This window comes from Cervus elaphus, chromosome 24, assembly GCF_910594005.1.
Source record: "Cervus elaphus chromosome 24, mCerEla1.1, whole genome shotgun sequence".
Taxonomy (NCBI): domain Eukaryota; kingdom Metazoa; phylum Chordata; class Mammalia; order Artiodactyla; family Cervidae; genus Cervus; species Cervus elaphus.
Window position 1 is genome coordinate 62,963,639 of NC_057838.1, and position 16,377 is coordinate 62,980,015.

Sequence of the window (16,377 nt, forward strand, 5' to 3'; positions counted from 1 at the left end):
TTTTCAGAGTACAAGTTTTTTGCCTCTTTAGGTAGGTTTATTTCTGGGTATTTTACTCTTTTGTTATGATGGTAAGTTGGGTTGTTTCCTTAATTTCTCTTTCTGATCTTTTGTTAATGTATAGAAATGCAACAGATTTCTGTATATTAATTTTGCATTCTGCACCTTTGCCAAATTCATTGACGAGCTCTAGTAGCTTTCTGGTAGCGTCTTTAGAATTTTCTATGTATAGTATTATGTCATCTGAAGATAGTTTTTATTTCTTCCTTTCCAATTTGGATTCCTTTTATTTCTTTTCCTTCTCTGACTGCTGTGTCTAGGACTTCCAAGACTATGTTGAAGAAGAGTGGTATCAGTGGGTATCCTTGTCTTGTTCCTGATCTTTAAAGGAATGCTTTCAGTTTTTTACCATTGAGTATGATATTAGCTGTAGGTTTGTCATGTATAGCCTTTATTATGTTGAGATATGTTCCCTTTGTGCCCACTTTCTGGAGAGTTTTTTTTTTTTTTTTTTAAATCATAAATGGATGTTGGCTTTTATCAAAAGCTTTTTCTGTATCTGTTGGGATGATAATATGATTTCTGCAGTTTGTTATTGTGTATCATGTTGATTCATTTGTGGATATTGAAAAACCCTCACATGTTTCTGAGATAAATCCCACTTGATCATGGTGTATGATCTTCTTGATGTACTGTTGGATTTGGTTTGCTAGTCTTTTGTTGAGGACTTTTGCATCTGTGTTCATCAGTGAAGTTGGCTTGATGTTTCTTATTATACATTGTAAAATGTGAATTTTATTTAGTTTTTTAAATTGAATTTTAAATTTGCCAGTGGAGTTAGTAGTATATCATTAATTTGTCCATTAATGTTTTATGCTGAAACAATTTGATGTATCTTTTGTAAGTCTTTTCTTTTCATAGACTGTTTACTTAAAACTAGAAACATTTTTTTGTACCTCAGTTTGTTCCAAAAAAGTAAGGAAGTTATTAAATTAGGAGTTGCTTATAACTTTGAGTTTATATAAAACTTAGACTTCCCAGGTGGCTCAGTGGTAAAGAATCCACCTGTTAATGCAGGAGACACAGGAGATGCAGGTTCAGTCCCTAGGTTGGGAAGATCCCCTTGAGGAGGAAATAGCAACCCACTCCAGTATACTTGCCTTGGAAATCCCATGAACAGAGGAGTGTGCTACTGCCCATGGGGTTGCAAGGAGTCAGACACAAATGAGCTTGCACTTACTTACAAAGCTTAGAGTTCAGACAGGAGTAACTGTCAGAAGTTTTATTTTTCTCATGTGTAACTTGTGTATCATCTTTTAGGCAAAATGTTTCATGGATTTCAAAGCTGGAGGCACCTTGTGTCACATTCTTGGGGCTGCTTACAAATACAAAAATGAACAAGGATGGTAAGTTTTTATATTTATTTGCATGTTTTGCTGTGATGTGTGTAAGTTTTCCAACATTAAACCTGTTCCTCTTTGATACGGTGTTACAGAATTCTATAAGCATATTATGATTAATATCCCAAAGTAGGTTGTCTTTTATCTAGGGCCCTAATTTACTTTTGTGCCTGCAGCCAAGAAAAATATCAAACAACTGTTAACATTTATTGTGCAGGATATTTTTCATATATGGTTGCATGTAGATAATCGATGGATGTATATTATTAGCAAATTGGAAGGTAGGGTCACTATGAAATACATAAATGTGTATTATAAACTTACAGTGTGCTGAAAGATAACAGTTTTAAGTGTTCTGTGGACCAGGCCTTCCAAGTAAGAGTCATCCAGCTTGCCCCCCTCAGAACACAAAAGGAGTCTGGCTTAGAGGAGTGCAGATAGTTGTGAGGGCAGTGATGGAACTAGGATGGGAATTCCTTGTGTTTTCCCTACAGTTTTGCTTTTCCTTTTACTCTTACTTTTCTCCTTTCTCACTCTGTCTTTCTTGGTGCTTTCCTCCTTTTCTTTCTTGAACTGTGGGCTTTTCTCCATCTCAGTGTGGGAAGTTCAGCTGTTAGGACTATTGAGTGTTTAATGATGATGGTTCTATTTCAAGGATGGGGTGAGGTTAGGGGTTAGGAGGGTGCTGAAGTGTATTGAAGTTGTTTGGTGGTTTTAATTGTGTTGTGCGGTTTATAATCTTAGCATCTTTCCAGGAGAATACTCATGTAATTTGTGTCTTTTAACATAAAAAGTAAGCCAATCCAATACTTTATGACTGAGAAATGCCAGGAAGTATTTGCATCAATAATCAGGACAAGTTTGTAAGTAAATGACTTATTTATGGTAAGTGGAAAGAGATACAGACATATATCTTATTTGCTAGAACTTTATATATATGAATGGGTGTTTAATAGATATTATTTGGTTGATTAAATGAGCACGAGAGTTTGTTCTCATCAGAGGTAGCTTTCTGTTTTTCCGTTCTCTTTCCGGCTCTGGTGTTGCGCTCTTCCCAGAGTGGTCCGTGGTTTGTTAACAGGATTGACAGCACGTCTGGGTGCTCACACTCGAGATTCGCAGTTGGAACTCTTTCCTTTGTTGGTTTCCTTGTTCAGTTTGTGTCTCCCAAGTCCAGCCTGGACCCTTGAGGGCAGAGTCTCAAAGTGAAATGACTTCCTAAGTCATTGTGAAATTTGCTTATTTAGTGTATCACTACAATGAAATATTTTCATCTGAAAAGATTTCAGGTGGTTTAGAAGGTTACATAAAATAAATCATCTATGGCTTAAATATCGGGCCAACAAAGAAGTAAAGGATAGAGTTAGAGACTTTTTAAGAGGAATGAAGAGTAATAGTTTTTCCAGATCTTCTCAGATTGTAGCAGAATTATCCTCTTTCAAGTATAATTATAAATCAGTTGCAGTACACACCTTCCCCTGTCTCCTGTGATTTACACACTTGGAGTGAGTGGATCACTTATGTTCCAACAGTGCATATCTTAATAACTGTCCACGCAGCTGGGCACTTAATAGTGGCTTGTCATCTTGATTCTGCTGCTGACTCAGATGAGATCATAAGGAATTAAGATACTCAGGTTGAAATAACAAGAAACATACACAAACAATTGGTAAATCTTCAAACAAAATTGTACTGATTTATTGTCCAACCAGAATGTATTAAGACCGTACCTTTTCCCCTTTCACTGCCCAGCAGTTGTATTTATTTGTATTACCGCCATCTTTTCATCCTAGTAATTTGTGATAGATTTGAAAAAGGTTTTATTTTATTTTATTTTTTTTGAAAAAGGTTTTATAATTTTAGTTTAATTTACATTTCCCTTTTGGGCAGGTTTGAACATCTTTGCATAATTTAAAAAGTAAAGTTTAAATACTCTTGCTAATTTAAAAATAAGTCAGATAAAATCTTCCAAGTAAAGGTTATGCTGTATTTATCTGTTTTCTTTTGTTCAGTTTTTCTTAATATTCATATATGTACTTTTGCTTACTTATCATACTGTAGATTATTCAGAAAAGCTTTAATGTGCCATGTTATCAAATTACTGTTTGGCAAGCCATTTCGGTTTATTATTTATGGAAAATATAAATTATACATAAAAGAAGAAAGACTAATATTAATATAGTGAACTATTTCCAGTCATGCATCTTCTGCTTAATAGAATTTCTTTCTTTTTTTTTTTTTTGCTTTATAGAATTTCATCTGTAAATACTTTTGTGTATTTATTTCTAAAATTAGATTTTAGAGATTTTCTTGGCAGTCCAGTGGTTAAGACTTTGCACTTCCAATGCAGGGGGCATGGTTCAATCCCTGGTTGAGGAATTAAGATCCTGCATGCTGCATGGCATGATCAAAAAAAATTAGGTTTTAAGAAAGCATGAGAACAGTCCTATTATCATAGCCAGGAAAATTATCAGTAATTTTTCAATATTGTTAAATACTATCTACTTAGTGTTTGTTTCCCTGATAATTTCACAAAGATTTTTTATATTTTGTTTTAATCAGTATCCAAACAAGATTCATACGCTACAGTTGGTTCATATGACTCTCTTAAGTCTCTTTTTTGAATAAGTTTTAAACATTTGGCTCTGCTGGGTCTCTGTTGGTCTGTGGGCTTTTCTCGAGTTGCGGCACACAGCTCAGTAGTTGTGACTCTCGGGCTCTAGAGCATGGGCTCAGTAGTTGGGATGCATGGGCTTAGTTGTTCCGCGGCATGTGGGATCTTCACAGACCAGGGATTGAACCCATGTCTCCCTCATTGGGATTGAATTCTTCACTGAGCCACCAGGGAAGCCTGACTCTTAAGCCTCTTAAAACATTTCTGATTTTCTTCCTCACTCTTTCTTCTTAAAAAAAAAAATAAGAACAGGTTGTCTTGTAGAATTGTATTATGTCCTTGTTGTTCAGCCACTCAGTCATGTCCGACTCGTTGCGATCCCCTGGACTGCAGCACATCAGGCCTCCCTGTTCCTCACTATGCCCCAGAGTTTGCTCAGACTCATGTCCATTGAGTTGATGATGCCATCCAACCATCTCATCCTCTGTTGCCCCCTTTTCCTCCTGAAGAAAAGGCTTTATCCCAACCAAAGTATTTAGGAGAAAACAATGGAATGGGAAAGACTAGAGGTCTCTTCAGGAAAATTAGTGATACCAAGGGAACACTCCATGCCAAGATGGGCACAATAAAGGACAGAAACAGTATGGACCTAACAGAAGCAGAAGATTCTAAGAAGAGGTGGCAAGAATACACAAAAGAACTATACAAAAAAGATCATCACCCAGATAATCACCATGGTGTGATCACTCGCCTAGAGCCAGACATCCTGGATGTGAAGTCAAGTGGGCCTTAGGAATCATCACTGTGAACAAACCTAGTGGAGGTGATGGAATTCCGGATGCTGGCAAAGATTGAAGGTGGGAGGAGAAGGGGACAACAGAGGATGAGATGGTTGAATGGCATCACCAACTCAATGGACATGAGTTTGAGCAAGCTCCAGGAGTTGGTGATGGACAGGGAAGCCTGGCGTGCTGTAGTCCATGGGATTGCGGAGAGTTGGACGTGACTGAACTGAATCTCTGGAGATGACTAAGATAGGTAAAGACAACACTAACATGTTATGCTTGGGTACTTAGATAAAGAAACATTCGGGAAAGATTTGAAGTGTAGGTAAATAGATGCATTTTACCCCATTTGGGACAGTAGTAGGCTCTAAGAGCATTACAGACACTCTTGACTTTGAACAGATGACTTTTAAGCATATATAAAGTAGACAGACTGTACACATACTTGGAGAATGGTATAGTAATTCACTGCCTTTGGATCTGTGGATTAGTTTTATATATGATGTATCTTAGATTTATAGAAAACAGGGGACGCTTCTTGAATTTGGTAGTTCATTTTGACTGGAGCAGATTGAATATCATTAAATGTAATGTTTTATGAAGGTGTTGACACTGATTTCTCATACTGCCAAGAAAATATGTTATACATTTTGTAGAGTGCTATTTTAATATCCAAGTCTTTTGAGCTCATTTGTACTGGGTACTAAAACTGAGTTTTCACTTTTGTTTAAGGTAGGAGACAAATTAATGATTTTTTGCTTACAGGCGGAGGTTTGATCTGCAGAATCCATCCCGAATGGATCGTAATGTTGAAATGTTTATGAACATTGAAAAAACATTGGTTCAGGTAACTCAGAAAATTTAATTGTTAAAACTTTTTTCCTTTAATTTGCTTTTAATTCTAAGATTGGCTTTATTCTAGCTCAAAGATCAAAGGGAGAAAAGTTTCCTGAAATCTATTATATTATTTTTATGAGTTTTGGGGATTAGAGCTGTAAGGTATGACTGTCATGACTATGTCATTTATAGAATATTTTTCTTAAACATGGTAAAATAATTCATAATAGATTCTTTAGTAGTTTGACTAATCCATTATTTAGATCTTCCATATTTAATATGAACATTCTTTCATCCTAGTAGTCATTTGTTTACACAGTCATTTTCTTTGGATTTGTCTCATGGTTGTGCCATAAACAAAAATCTTATTTCCCCAACTAGATTATAACTTGGAGAAGAGAACACTTAATTTTCTTCTTTTCTTTCTTAGTGTTTTTACTGATAAGTAATTTTTAATAATCACTGAATTAACCTTCCTGGGGAGAGGGGACTGGCAATTCTGCTGGGTATTACCATTAATTTGATTCCTGAAACTTTTCTCATGGGCTCTTAACCAAGAGAAATAACTGAGCAGTTTTTGTATCTTGGCTAGTTTTTGGTGATGGTTTGGGGAGTTAATATTCATGTTTTAATCACTGCTATTGATAAGATTAGAAATGGGGGGAAAGAGCTATAGTTCAGTTTTTATATTTTAAGTAACTTAAATGATGAGCCAAAATGGGCATCCCTCCCCATGTACCCCCTCTACCCCCACCCCCAGGTTAGGTGAAAATGCTACATGAGACTTAGACTCTCGAGTCCAGGTAAAATTGACTAGGATTTATTTATCAGTATAATGCCTTAATGAAAAGTGTAATGAATTCCTCTAGGTCATGAGTCTTAGCAGTTTTTTGACCAGTGAAGGGCATTAAGTAGCCTGCTGAACCACCTAGGTTTTGTATTGAAATAAGGCTTTTACATGCTGCGGCAAAGTATGTCTTCCTATTTTAAGCAGTATGGCTTTGAGTGCCAACTTTTGTCATTAAGGTAAATACATAAATAATGTGACATTATTTCAAAACTAAGAGAATTTCAAAATGTTTTCTTTTTCCCTCAGAGCAACTGTCTGGCCAGACCCAACATCTACCTCATTCCAGACATTGATCTGAAGTTGGCTAACAAATTGAAAGATATAATCAAACGACATCAGGTAATATACATGTTCACTTCAGAAACATTGTGTATATAGAAGTCTTGTGAATCTCAGCAATAAATTATACCTTTTGATTTCTATATATATGCATAAAGTGAAAATTCCTCTCTTTGGGTTCTTACAGTCTCAAGTTTTCTTCTCTCTCCCCTTGCCTCCAATTCTTAGCCTAGAATAGCATTTTCCCACTAGCATTATTGAGATATAATTGATACATAACATTATAAATTTAAGGTGTCCAATGTGATGATTTGATACATGACTGTTTCCTGGAGTAGCATTTAATAAAGTCATTGGTGTGGATTCATAACAGTCTTACTATGAAATATGTCTTTTTAGAGTTAAAGAAATCAGTGCACTGTGCATCCCTGTAATTATAAAGTCAAACTGTGAGAGCTGATGACACAGTTATTGGTAGGAGGCAAATATTACTTCAAGTAAACCTGCCTCTCCCCTATTATATGTATTGTATTTATATTTGTAGCTTTGAAAAAATGACTGGAAGATTCTGTTTTCTCCACAAACTTCCCTTCTCTTGGTTTACATGTACCAGTGCTATCTTCTCACATCTTCACTTCCTTTTTCTAACTTCATTGTGGTGAAGACCTTGGGTATTTATGCATGTATAGGTCTGTGACTACATATGTGGCTAGTGACTACATATGTGGCTAAACTGTAAGCAAATCTTTGTCATGGTAAACTAGCTGAGGACATGCAAGATAATTTTTTGAAGCACCATTACTTGAATGACAAAGGTTTACCACATGTTAGAATGGGTTGAGAAACCTCATGAAATATCTTTTTTTTTTTTCCTGCTGCAAGAGAAATTGCTGGTTGAATTATATTTTAGCATTTAGTAAAGTTATCTTCTAAGTTCTCAAAACAAATATTGCTAATACTGCTTTTTTAAAAAAATTTTTATTAGAGTATAATTGTTTTACAATGTTGTGTTAGTTTCTGCTGTATAGCAGAGTGAATCAGCTGTACATATACACGATAGTTTGTTTACTTGCTAAGTTGTGTCTGACTCTGTGACTCCATGGACTGGAGCCCACCACATTCCTCTGTCCATGGGATATCCCAGGCAAGAATACTAGAGTTGGTTGTCATTTCCTCCTCCAGGGGATCTTCCCAGTCCAGAGATTGAACCCGTGTCTACTGCATTGGCAGGTGGATTCTTTACTGCTGAGCCACTAGGAGCGCCCACATATATATGTATCCCCTCTTTTTTAGATTTCCTTACCATTTAGATCACCACAGAACTGAAAATGGCCAGCTATATTTTCATTTTTAATTTTTTGGCCGCACTGTGCAGCACGCAGAATTTAGTTCCCCAACCAAGTTGTCAAACCTGTGCCCCCTGCAGAGGAAGCACAGACTGTTAACCAGTGGACCGCCAGAGAAATCCCTCTGATATTGTACTTCTAAAAATTGGAAATTTAGTACAGTCTTTTTCTTACCTATAACATCTGTACAAAAGAGAAGAGTGATAGGATTGTGCCTTTAGATCAAGCAGTCTGAAGTGGAATTCTTTTTTTTTTTTTTAAACTAGCATTATGACTTTGAACAAGTCACTAAACCTTTTTTCTTTTAGACATCTCTTTATTGGAGTGACCATCAAGTGTAGCTTAAATACAGGTGGAATGTTAGAGGGCATAAATGGAACGAGTTAACCAGTGGGTTTCTGCTTTCAAGCTAAAATAACATACTCTTATTGCTCTGAAATCATCCTGGGAAAAGTTTATATATTTTCCTGCAATTTAGTACTAAACATTTAGGTGTCATAGTTCTTAGGAAATCTGACTCAGTGATTGTTTTCTAAGGGTAACCTCCAGAGAGATAAAAAGAGTTTCCTGGTTTCAAGATCTCTTCTGTAACATTCTATGAAAGTAATAATAAGACCAGATGATCAGGCCTTGCTCAAGCATTCAAAATGCACTAATAACGCGATTGATTGATCGCTTACAGTGTGCCTGTCACTGTTCTTAGCTCATTGTGTCTATTAACCTAGTCCTAACAAAATTCTTGTAAAAAACGTTTTTTGTCACCGCAGAAGACACTGAAGCACAGAAACATTGAGTGCTTGTCCTATGTCAGTTAAGTAGTATGTGGTAGAGCTGGGGTGCAAACCCAGGCCTGTCTGATGGACTCTCGAGGCCAGAGTCCTCAATAGTGTGCTCTTCTGACTGTTGCCTCATGCATTAGATGTTGACATTCCCTTTTTAACCTTTCCTCTGGCTGTTAGAAGTGTGCTCTAATACTCTGGTGATTGAGAATTCTTTGCCTTATTTGGTAGCTATTTCATCTTTACACGGGTCAGTGGTAAAGAGTCTGCCTGCCAACACAGGAGATGCAGGTTTGATCCGTGGGCCAGGAAGATCCCCTGGAGTAGGAAATGGCAACCCACTCCAGTATTCTTGTCTGGAAAATTCCATAGAGGAGCCCAGTGGCCTACAGTCCATGGGGTTGCAAAGAGTTGGGCATGATTGTGCATGCACAAGCAAAAGAGTCATTTTTAGATAGCCCTAAACCTGAGAAGTTTTCTTTCTGTTGAAAGTTGCATTATAGTGTTTTCTGATTGTAATATTTCGTAAATACTCATTGTCAAACACAAAATCAGGTAATATGTTAATGTGCTACTTATACCTGGTTTTAAGACTTCTTGTCATTTTTATGGTTTCTATAATGAGCATTTTTTAAAAAGCATTTCTTTATTTGGCCAAGTTGGATCTTGGTTGCAGCATGTGGGATCTTCAGTCAAGTGTATGGGATCTAGCTCCCTGACCTGGGATTGAACCCAGGCCCCCTGCACTGGGAGCACAGAGTCTTAGCCACTGGACCACCAGGGAAGTCCCAAGAATGAGCATTTTTGTGTGTAAGTGACTTCAAGTCATGGGACTTCCCTGGCGGTCCAGTGGTTAAGATTCTGTGATCCCAGTGCAGGGAGCATGGGTTCTATCCCTGGTTGGGGAACTAAGATCCTGCATCCCGTATGTTCCCCCCCAAAATAATAATAAATAAAAATAGATAACTTCGATGTCATGTTCTAGACTGTATGCAGTACTCTAGCTGTGACTTAGCCAGAACTTGACTTCGGCGTTCTATCATTGACTTAAGACAGCAGTAGCACACATACATACTGGAGTGAAGTCAGATGTCCGTCTTGTATGTATGTGGCCCAAGCTTATGGCTCATGGCCTTAAACTTGCATTGATTCACTTCAAGTAACATTGATAATTTGTGATGACTTTGGAATAGCTTGCAAAATTAGTTGAAGGTATTCAAATTACCGATAAAGTTACCCAGAGAGAGACTTCTGAAGAGAATTAGCCAAGAGTTAGCTGATAAATTAGCATTATTTTCCTATACAAAATATAAACTGTCTATAGATAATTTGCTTTTGTTTCTTCTTGTTAATCACTATCCCTTTCGTTGACTAAAAATAATAAAAATATTATAGTCTTAAAATAGTGCTGCTAAAATTTAAAATGTAGAATAATGCCCCTGTAATTCCCAGGCAGTTTGCATCTGGCATCTCATAGTTTGTTTGTCATATGTTTTATTTTTACATTACTTGTTCATTTGCTTTCCAGGGAACATTTACTGATGAGAAGTCAAAAGCTTCCCACCATGTTTATCCGTATCCTTCCTCACAAGAGGATGGTAAGTTAGTTTTTGGTTATAAACTAATAAACTGATGATTTACTAGATTTTTAAGTTATGTCAAGTGGTTTAAACAATATAACCAACTTTTTAAAGATAAGAGACTTTTAAGTATTAAATTTCATCAATAATTTAAGTTCATAGGGTTGGGTTTTTTTGCTGAGTTTTTTTGCAAGCTAATTCTATGACATCCAATTTTCTGATCATTAGACTTAACTTCTTTGTTGGTAATCATTATCTGGTTGTTAAGTCTAGGCCAGCCTTACGTATTAACTTTGTTAATGTTTGCTGTGCCTCTTGTGTTCTGAAAATTAAGAAAAATTGCAAGATAGAGGAATATCTCTTGGGAAGATTGGCTTACAGTCTAAACAGAGCCCCTCAGCAATATTTTAGTTTGGTGAATTTATAGTGATTCAGATTCTGATCTTTAACTCTGCTGTCATGAAAGTTAATTTTGTCATTGGTCAGAGTTCATTAGACCTATGAAAACTAATTTTGTACCTTTTACAAAGATTTGTGCTAACCATTCTTTCAAGGGTTGGAAAGTTGGGAAACAAGCTGTGTGTTAATCAACCAGGTTAACTAATTGAGATTGAGATTAGATCTCTTATAGAGATCAAGTCTCTGGTAAGCACGTCATATCCCTTTAGGATATCTATATGAAAAGCCAAATTATATCAGATTTGAATGACTAATTACCCCATGCTGAGTGTTTTTTCCTGACCAGTGCAGTTATGCTAGAAGTCAGTAACAAAAAGATTACCAGATAATCCCTGTATGCTTGAAAGTTAAGAAATATTTTGCCATATAATCCGTGGGTCAAAGAAAAAACTATAATGGAAATGGGAAAACTTTGGAGCTGAATAATTATGAAGTGAATAATAAAGTGTGAGAACATTAAATTTTGTAGGATGCAGCCGAAGCTATGCTCAGAGGGAAATTTTTATCTTATGCATATATTAGGAAAAAAGAAAGACTGAAAATTCAGTGGTTCACAAGAAATTTATCTGAAGAGTTTAGAAAAACAACAGCAAGTTAAACCTAAAGGAAGAAGGAAATAAATAATAAAGACAAGGGCAAAACTTAAGAACTAGAAAGTAATAATAGCAAGATGATGAGCAGTATCAGAAACGGTTCTTAGAAAAAACTAGTAAGACAAAATCGTGTGGCATATAAGCGACAGAGAAAGAATAATGTCAAGAATGGAAGGGGGACATCACTGCAGATCCGATAGATACTACAAACAGTTTTAAAAGGTTGGGTTTGTTGGTTGCTTGCTTGGTTGTGCTTTTGGTGTCAAATGTAGGAAACCATTTCCTAAATCCAGAGTCATGAAGTTTTACACTTGTCTTTCTTTTAATAGTTTTATAGTTTAGCTATGACATTTAGGTCTTTTCATTATCTGTTTTGATGCAGAAATCTTGATTTGATTTGTAACAGTCCCAGTTTTAGCTCTGTGATTATGATACTTTTATAAAGCGTGAAACCTCATTCTGCCTGCCCTGTTTAATTGGTGGTTTCTCAGATTTTTATCCTTTTAGGTAATAGCAATTGGTTTCCACTAGGTGGAGGTGGTGAATTAGCTGTGTATATAGCATTCTGTTGTTGGCTAACTCTCCTCCAATGAGGCTGGTATGGAACTTTTAGGTTATGAACTTTTTGGAAAAAATTACCTTTTACAAAAGATTTGAACTGTGATTGTTATATCTAGATTTCTTATTCATGCTAGTTTTGTTTTTCTCCTTTGTTTAACACATCCTTGATTACTGCATACTGATGGTTGTTTGGTATGTTGCTGTCAGTAGTTAGAGTAATTGTTAGGAGATAGCATTTTAATTTTAATATGTTGGAAGCTATTTTTTAATGTAAGATATGCTTCTTCACACTATAGGATTTACCTTAGAAAGCTGACAAGTTAATGTTGACTCTCAGCAAAGCTCTGTGTTGGGCTCATTATATATACCATTTGAGGTATCTGCGGATGATAACAATACAGCCACAGCACATTACAGCCATGTTGTAAAACTCTTGCAAGTGCAGTATGCCTTTTATATAGATTAATTAAGTTTAAAATAAAAGGTGATATTTAAGATGTTAGTAATATTTTGAATATGGTATGCTAAAGGGGGCACAAAATAAAACCATAGAGGAATAAATTATGAAATTTGAGGAAAATCAAGTGGCAAAGTTTGACTGTGTATCAGGATAGTGGGAAATAAGAGTGAGTCTTATTTAAAGAGTTTTGTTTTTATTTGGTGAGTGAAGCAGGGGGTAAACAAATTGTGATGGTGAAGAAAAACATCTGGCTATTGGCTGTAGTAGGAGAATTTTCCTGGGAGCCGATTCCTGGGATACTTGATACAAGGAAACTGGTTAGAGAACAGGATCCTTTGGGAGGGTCTCAATTAAATTGCTGGATGAGGGGATGCGTTACCACTGGATGGGGTAAATCCACTTATCAGGAGAGCAGAGGAGATAAGTCAGGTGGCAAACCAGGATGGTCCGTATCTTTACCAGTCAAGGGAAGATAAGGAAAGCATTTCCAAATACAAGCTGTGGGCAGTGGAGTTTTTCTCCAAGAAAGTAAAGCCTGATACAAGGCATTTGGTCAGTCAGGAAATAATTGATAACCTTTGAGAATGAAATTTCAGTAACTTGCAAATGAGAGCAAATTGTAGAGTTGGTGGAAGATCACCATTGCCCCAGAATGTATGGCAGGGAAAAGAAAGTGGAGATGGTTTGGGGTGTGTCTTTCATTGATGGCTTTACAGTATATTTCTGGGCAGAGCACATAGTTGAGTTAAGACCTGGTAGGGATAAAGGGATTGGTTTAAGAACATGGGTTGAATTACTGCTTTTAGCAGAAAGAATGTGTACTTCCTCAGAGAAGAAAAGAGAATTTTTAAAAATTGAGATACTGTTTAGAAGAGGAAAACAGACTAAATCTTGTTCAATATAAATTATTTAGATAGACAAAAAAGCCCCTTAGATTTTCTTATCTGTTTTTAATTCCTTTTGTTCTCTGACTTTGATAATTTTAAATGACTAGCTTTTAAAAACTTGTTAAATTTTATATTGGAGCATAGTTGATTAGCAATGTTGTGTTAGTTTCAAGTGTAGAGCTAAGGGATTCCATTATACATACACATGTATCCTCAGGTATTCCATAGAGGTTTGTTTCTTTACGATTGACTTTGACGATTCATTTCATTCCTTTGATTGGGCCTTTTTCCCTTTCACTTCCTGTATTTATTTATTTTTTTTTTTCTGCTGAGTTTTGTGCATTTGGAAAAAGAGCTGCATCTCTCAGTCTTTATGGCCTGGCTTGGTATAGGCAAATACTTGCACAGATCAGCTCAGCTTGAGACCTGGCATCCATCTGACAGTTTCTGGGCTTGAGTATATGATTTCTCAGAGAGCTTTTCTAGTTTCTCTTTCAGGAAAGTATACTCTCTTGCTCTCTCTAGTGTCTCTCTGCTGTACCACAAGTTTGCTGTCGCTGCAACAAGCCAGTTAGTGAACTCTTTGATTTGTGGGTGCCCAGGCTTTCAGAGTATGCTGGTCCCATCAACACTGAGTTAGTTGAGACAGAAACCTGTCCTATAGGCTTGTGGACTTCATGGCATTAGTCAGTGAAGCTGGGGCTATTTCTTGTTGATGTTGGCAATGAGAAGCCAATTTTACTTAGCTGACTTCACTTCGTTTTTCTGTTCTGCTGTTATGCGAGATTCAAGGGGCTTATCACCTCATTAGTTCCTTTTTAGTACTGGAAACAAGTTTTTTAAGCTGCCAGAATTTTCTAAGCTACCAAAGGAATCATAACAAGTACTGAAATGCAGATAAGTTTCAGCTATGATTAAATCAACAAGAATCATCTGATATATACATGTGCACCTCTTTTTGTTCAGGAAACTTGAAAGTATGTACACTATGTCATATTGTTTACACTGTTGTTGGGCGGGCTAAATTAACAGGAAGTCATTCACATATAATCAAGTATTATTGATTAAACGTCTGATACAGCACTATGAAGTGCCGTAGGATACCGTAGAGAAAGTGAATCTGGAGGGAAAAGAGCAATTGGTAAAACTTTTATCAAGGAGCTGAAGCATGGCTTACACATTGAACGATGTGTCACAATTGCAAAGCTTACCAGAAAAAGGAAGGAGAGGTTCTTTGTGGGAAAGGAAGCTGTAAAGAACATAGTGGTCTTGATTTGGGTGGATCTGGTGACAAATAGGCAGGTGGGTGGGAGGGGGAGAGTATTTTACTGAAGTAGACAGTTGGTTTTATCAAGAGTGATGGATAATAGACTTAAAATCTAGTAAGTCTGAATAACCACTGAAAAACCTCCCCTTAGTAAGGAAGTTTTGGAGGAGCTTCTAGCAAATCAAAAACTCTAGGTAGAAATTAAGTCCAAGAAATAGTTGATTCACCTCTTCTGTCAGCTTGACTGAAGTTTTTTCTTTTTTTCCCTTTCAGAAGAGTGGTTGAGACCTGTGATGAGAAAAGACAAGCAGGTGTTAGTGCACTGGGGGTTTTACCCCGACAGGTAATGTTGAAATGTCCTTAGACCTGGTATATAAACGGTTTCATCAGAGTCATTTATATATAGTTTTGCTTTCTGAATAGTAACAATTTTGTTGATTTGTTTTAGTCAGTGAACTCACTTCTTTTGAGTATTCTCTTACTGACTTTCATATTTATTAACTTCTTGCAGTGGAGTTCACAGGCTTTATTTATCTTAAACTGGTAAGTTTGCTGCGTTTGTCAAGACAGTCCTTCATTAAGGTATTAGACTGCTAATTTGGATTTGTTTCCTTTAGGAAATGAATTTTTCTTCTGGATATTTTAGTGACTTGTTAGTTTTATTTATTTTTAAAAAATAGGCCATTTTATTTTTCAGTTTATGGATTCTTTATTAAGGATGAAATTATGTGTAAAATGAAGCATATACCATAACTCATACTGTATTTCAGTATCTAAATGTGAATTAATGTTATAAACAAGAACTAATGTCAGTGAAAATAGTGGCTCTTGTTTAATATTATGGCCGCGTAGAGGGCATGTAAGAAAAGGATAACCTTTCACATCCTTTATCTTAAGCCTGTGGTAGAGCTGTTGAAGTTTTCATTTCACTTTTGTCAAGTGAACAGACTCTCCGGTGTGGGTTTTTCATGTCACACCAGTCTTCTTTCACCTGTATCCACATCCACTTTTAGCCTTTGCTACCACGTTTTTGTTAGCAAATCCAAGACATCATTTCAGTATTTCAGTTATAAATATTTCAGTATGCATTTCTGAAAGATAATTTTTTTTAAATTTTTTTAAGAAATAAGCACACAGCCACTGTCAAACCTAAAAAATTTCAGGGAATTCCTTAATGTCAAATATCAAGTCATTGACACATGATACATTTGATTAATTGATAAGATTGATGTTTGTTAGAATTTAAACACATCTTGTGTTGATTTATTTCTTAAGTATTTTTCAGTTCTCCCTGTGGGTTCTCCCTGTGTCTTCACCCCTCCTTACAGTGTATTACTCAAGAAATTGGTTGGTTTGTCATACAGATTTTACCACACTGGGATTTTTTATGGCGTCACTGTGATATGAACGTTTCTTCATTCTCTGGGTCTAGAGTTGATCAGAATCTATTTCAGTTTAGGAAAGGAGCAAAACTTGCATAGCTGTATGTTCTTCATCAGGAGACATATAATGTCTTGGTTATGTGGTGTTTTTAAGTTGATCTGTTTGAGTGGCTTTATTTTACTTGTAAATATATTTTTTTGAGAAAGAAATACATTTTTGGGTTTCTTCATAATTTAAAGAACAGTTTTTATATAAGTTGAGTTAATTAGAACCAAGATCAGGTTAGCTTGCTTGTCA

At 36.1% G+C, this 16,377-nt stretch overlaps 1 protein-coding gene across 2 annotated transcripts in view; it reads left to right on the forward strand.

Moving 5' to 3' along the window:
- Window positions 1-16,377, forward strand: part of SMARCC1 (SWI/SNF related, matrix associated, actin dependent regulator of chromatin subfamily c member 1) — a 121,802-nt gene that overhangs the window by 14,078 nt on the left and 91,347 nt on the right. For both annotated transcript variants that reach the window (XM_043885208.1, XM_043885209.1), the window contains exons 3-7: window positions 1,321-1,406; window positions 5,565-5,646; window positions 6,733-6,825; window positions 10,419-10,488; window positions 14,971-15,040. In XM_043885208.1, coding sequence (XP_043741143.1) covers window positions 1,321-1,406; window positions 5,565-5,646; window positions 6,733-6,825; window positions 10,419-10,488; window positions 14,971-15,040 — 401 coding nt within the window. The remainder of the gene's footprint in view (window positions 1-1,320; window positions 1,407-5,564; window positions 5,647-6,732; window positions 6,826-10,418; window positions 10,489-14,970; window positions 15,041-16,377) is intronic.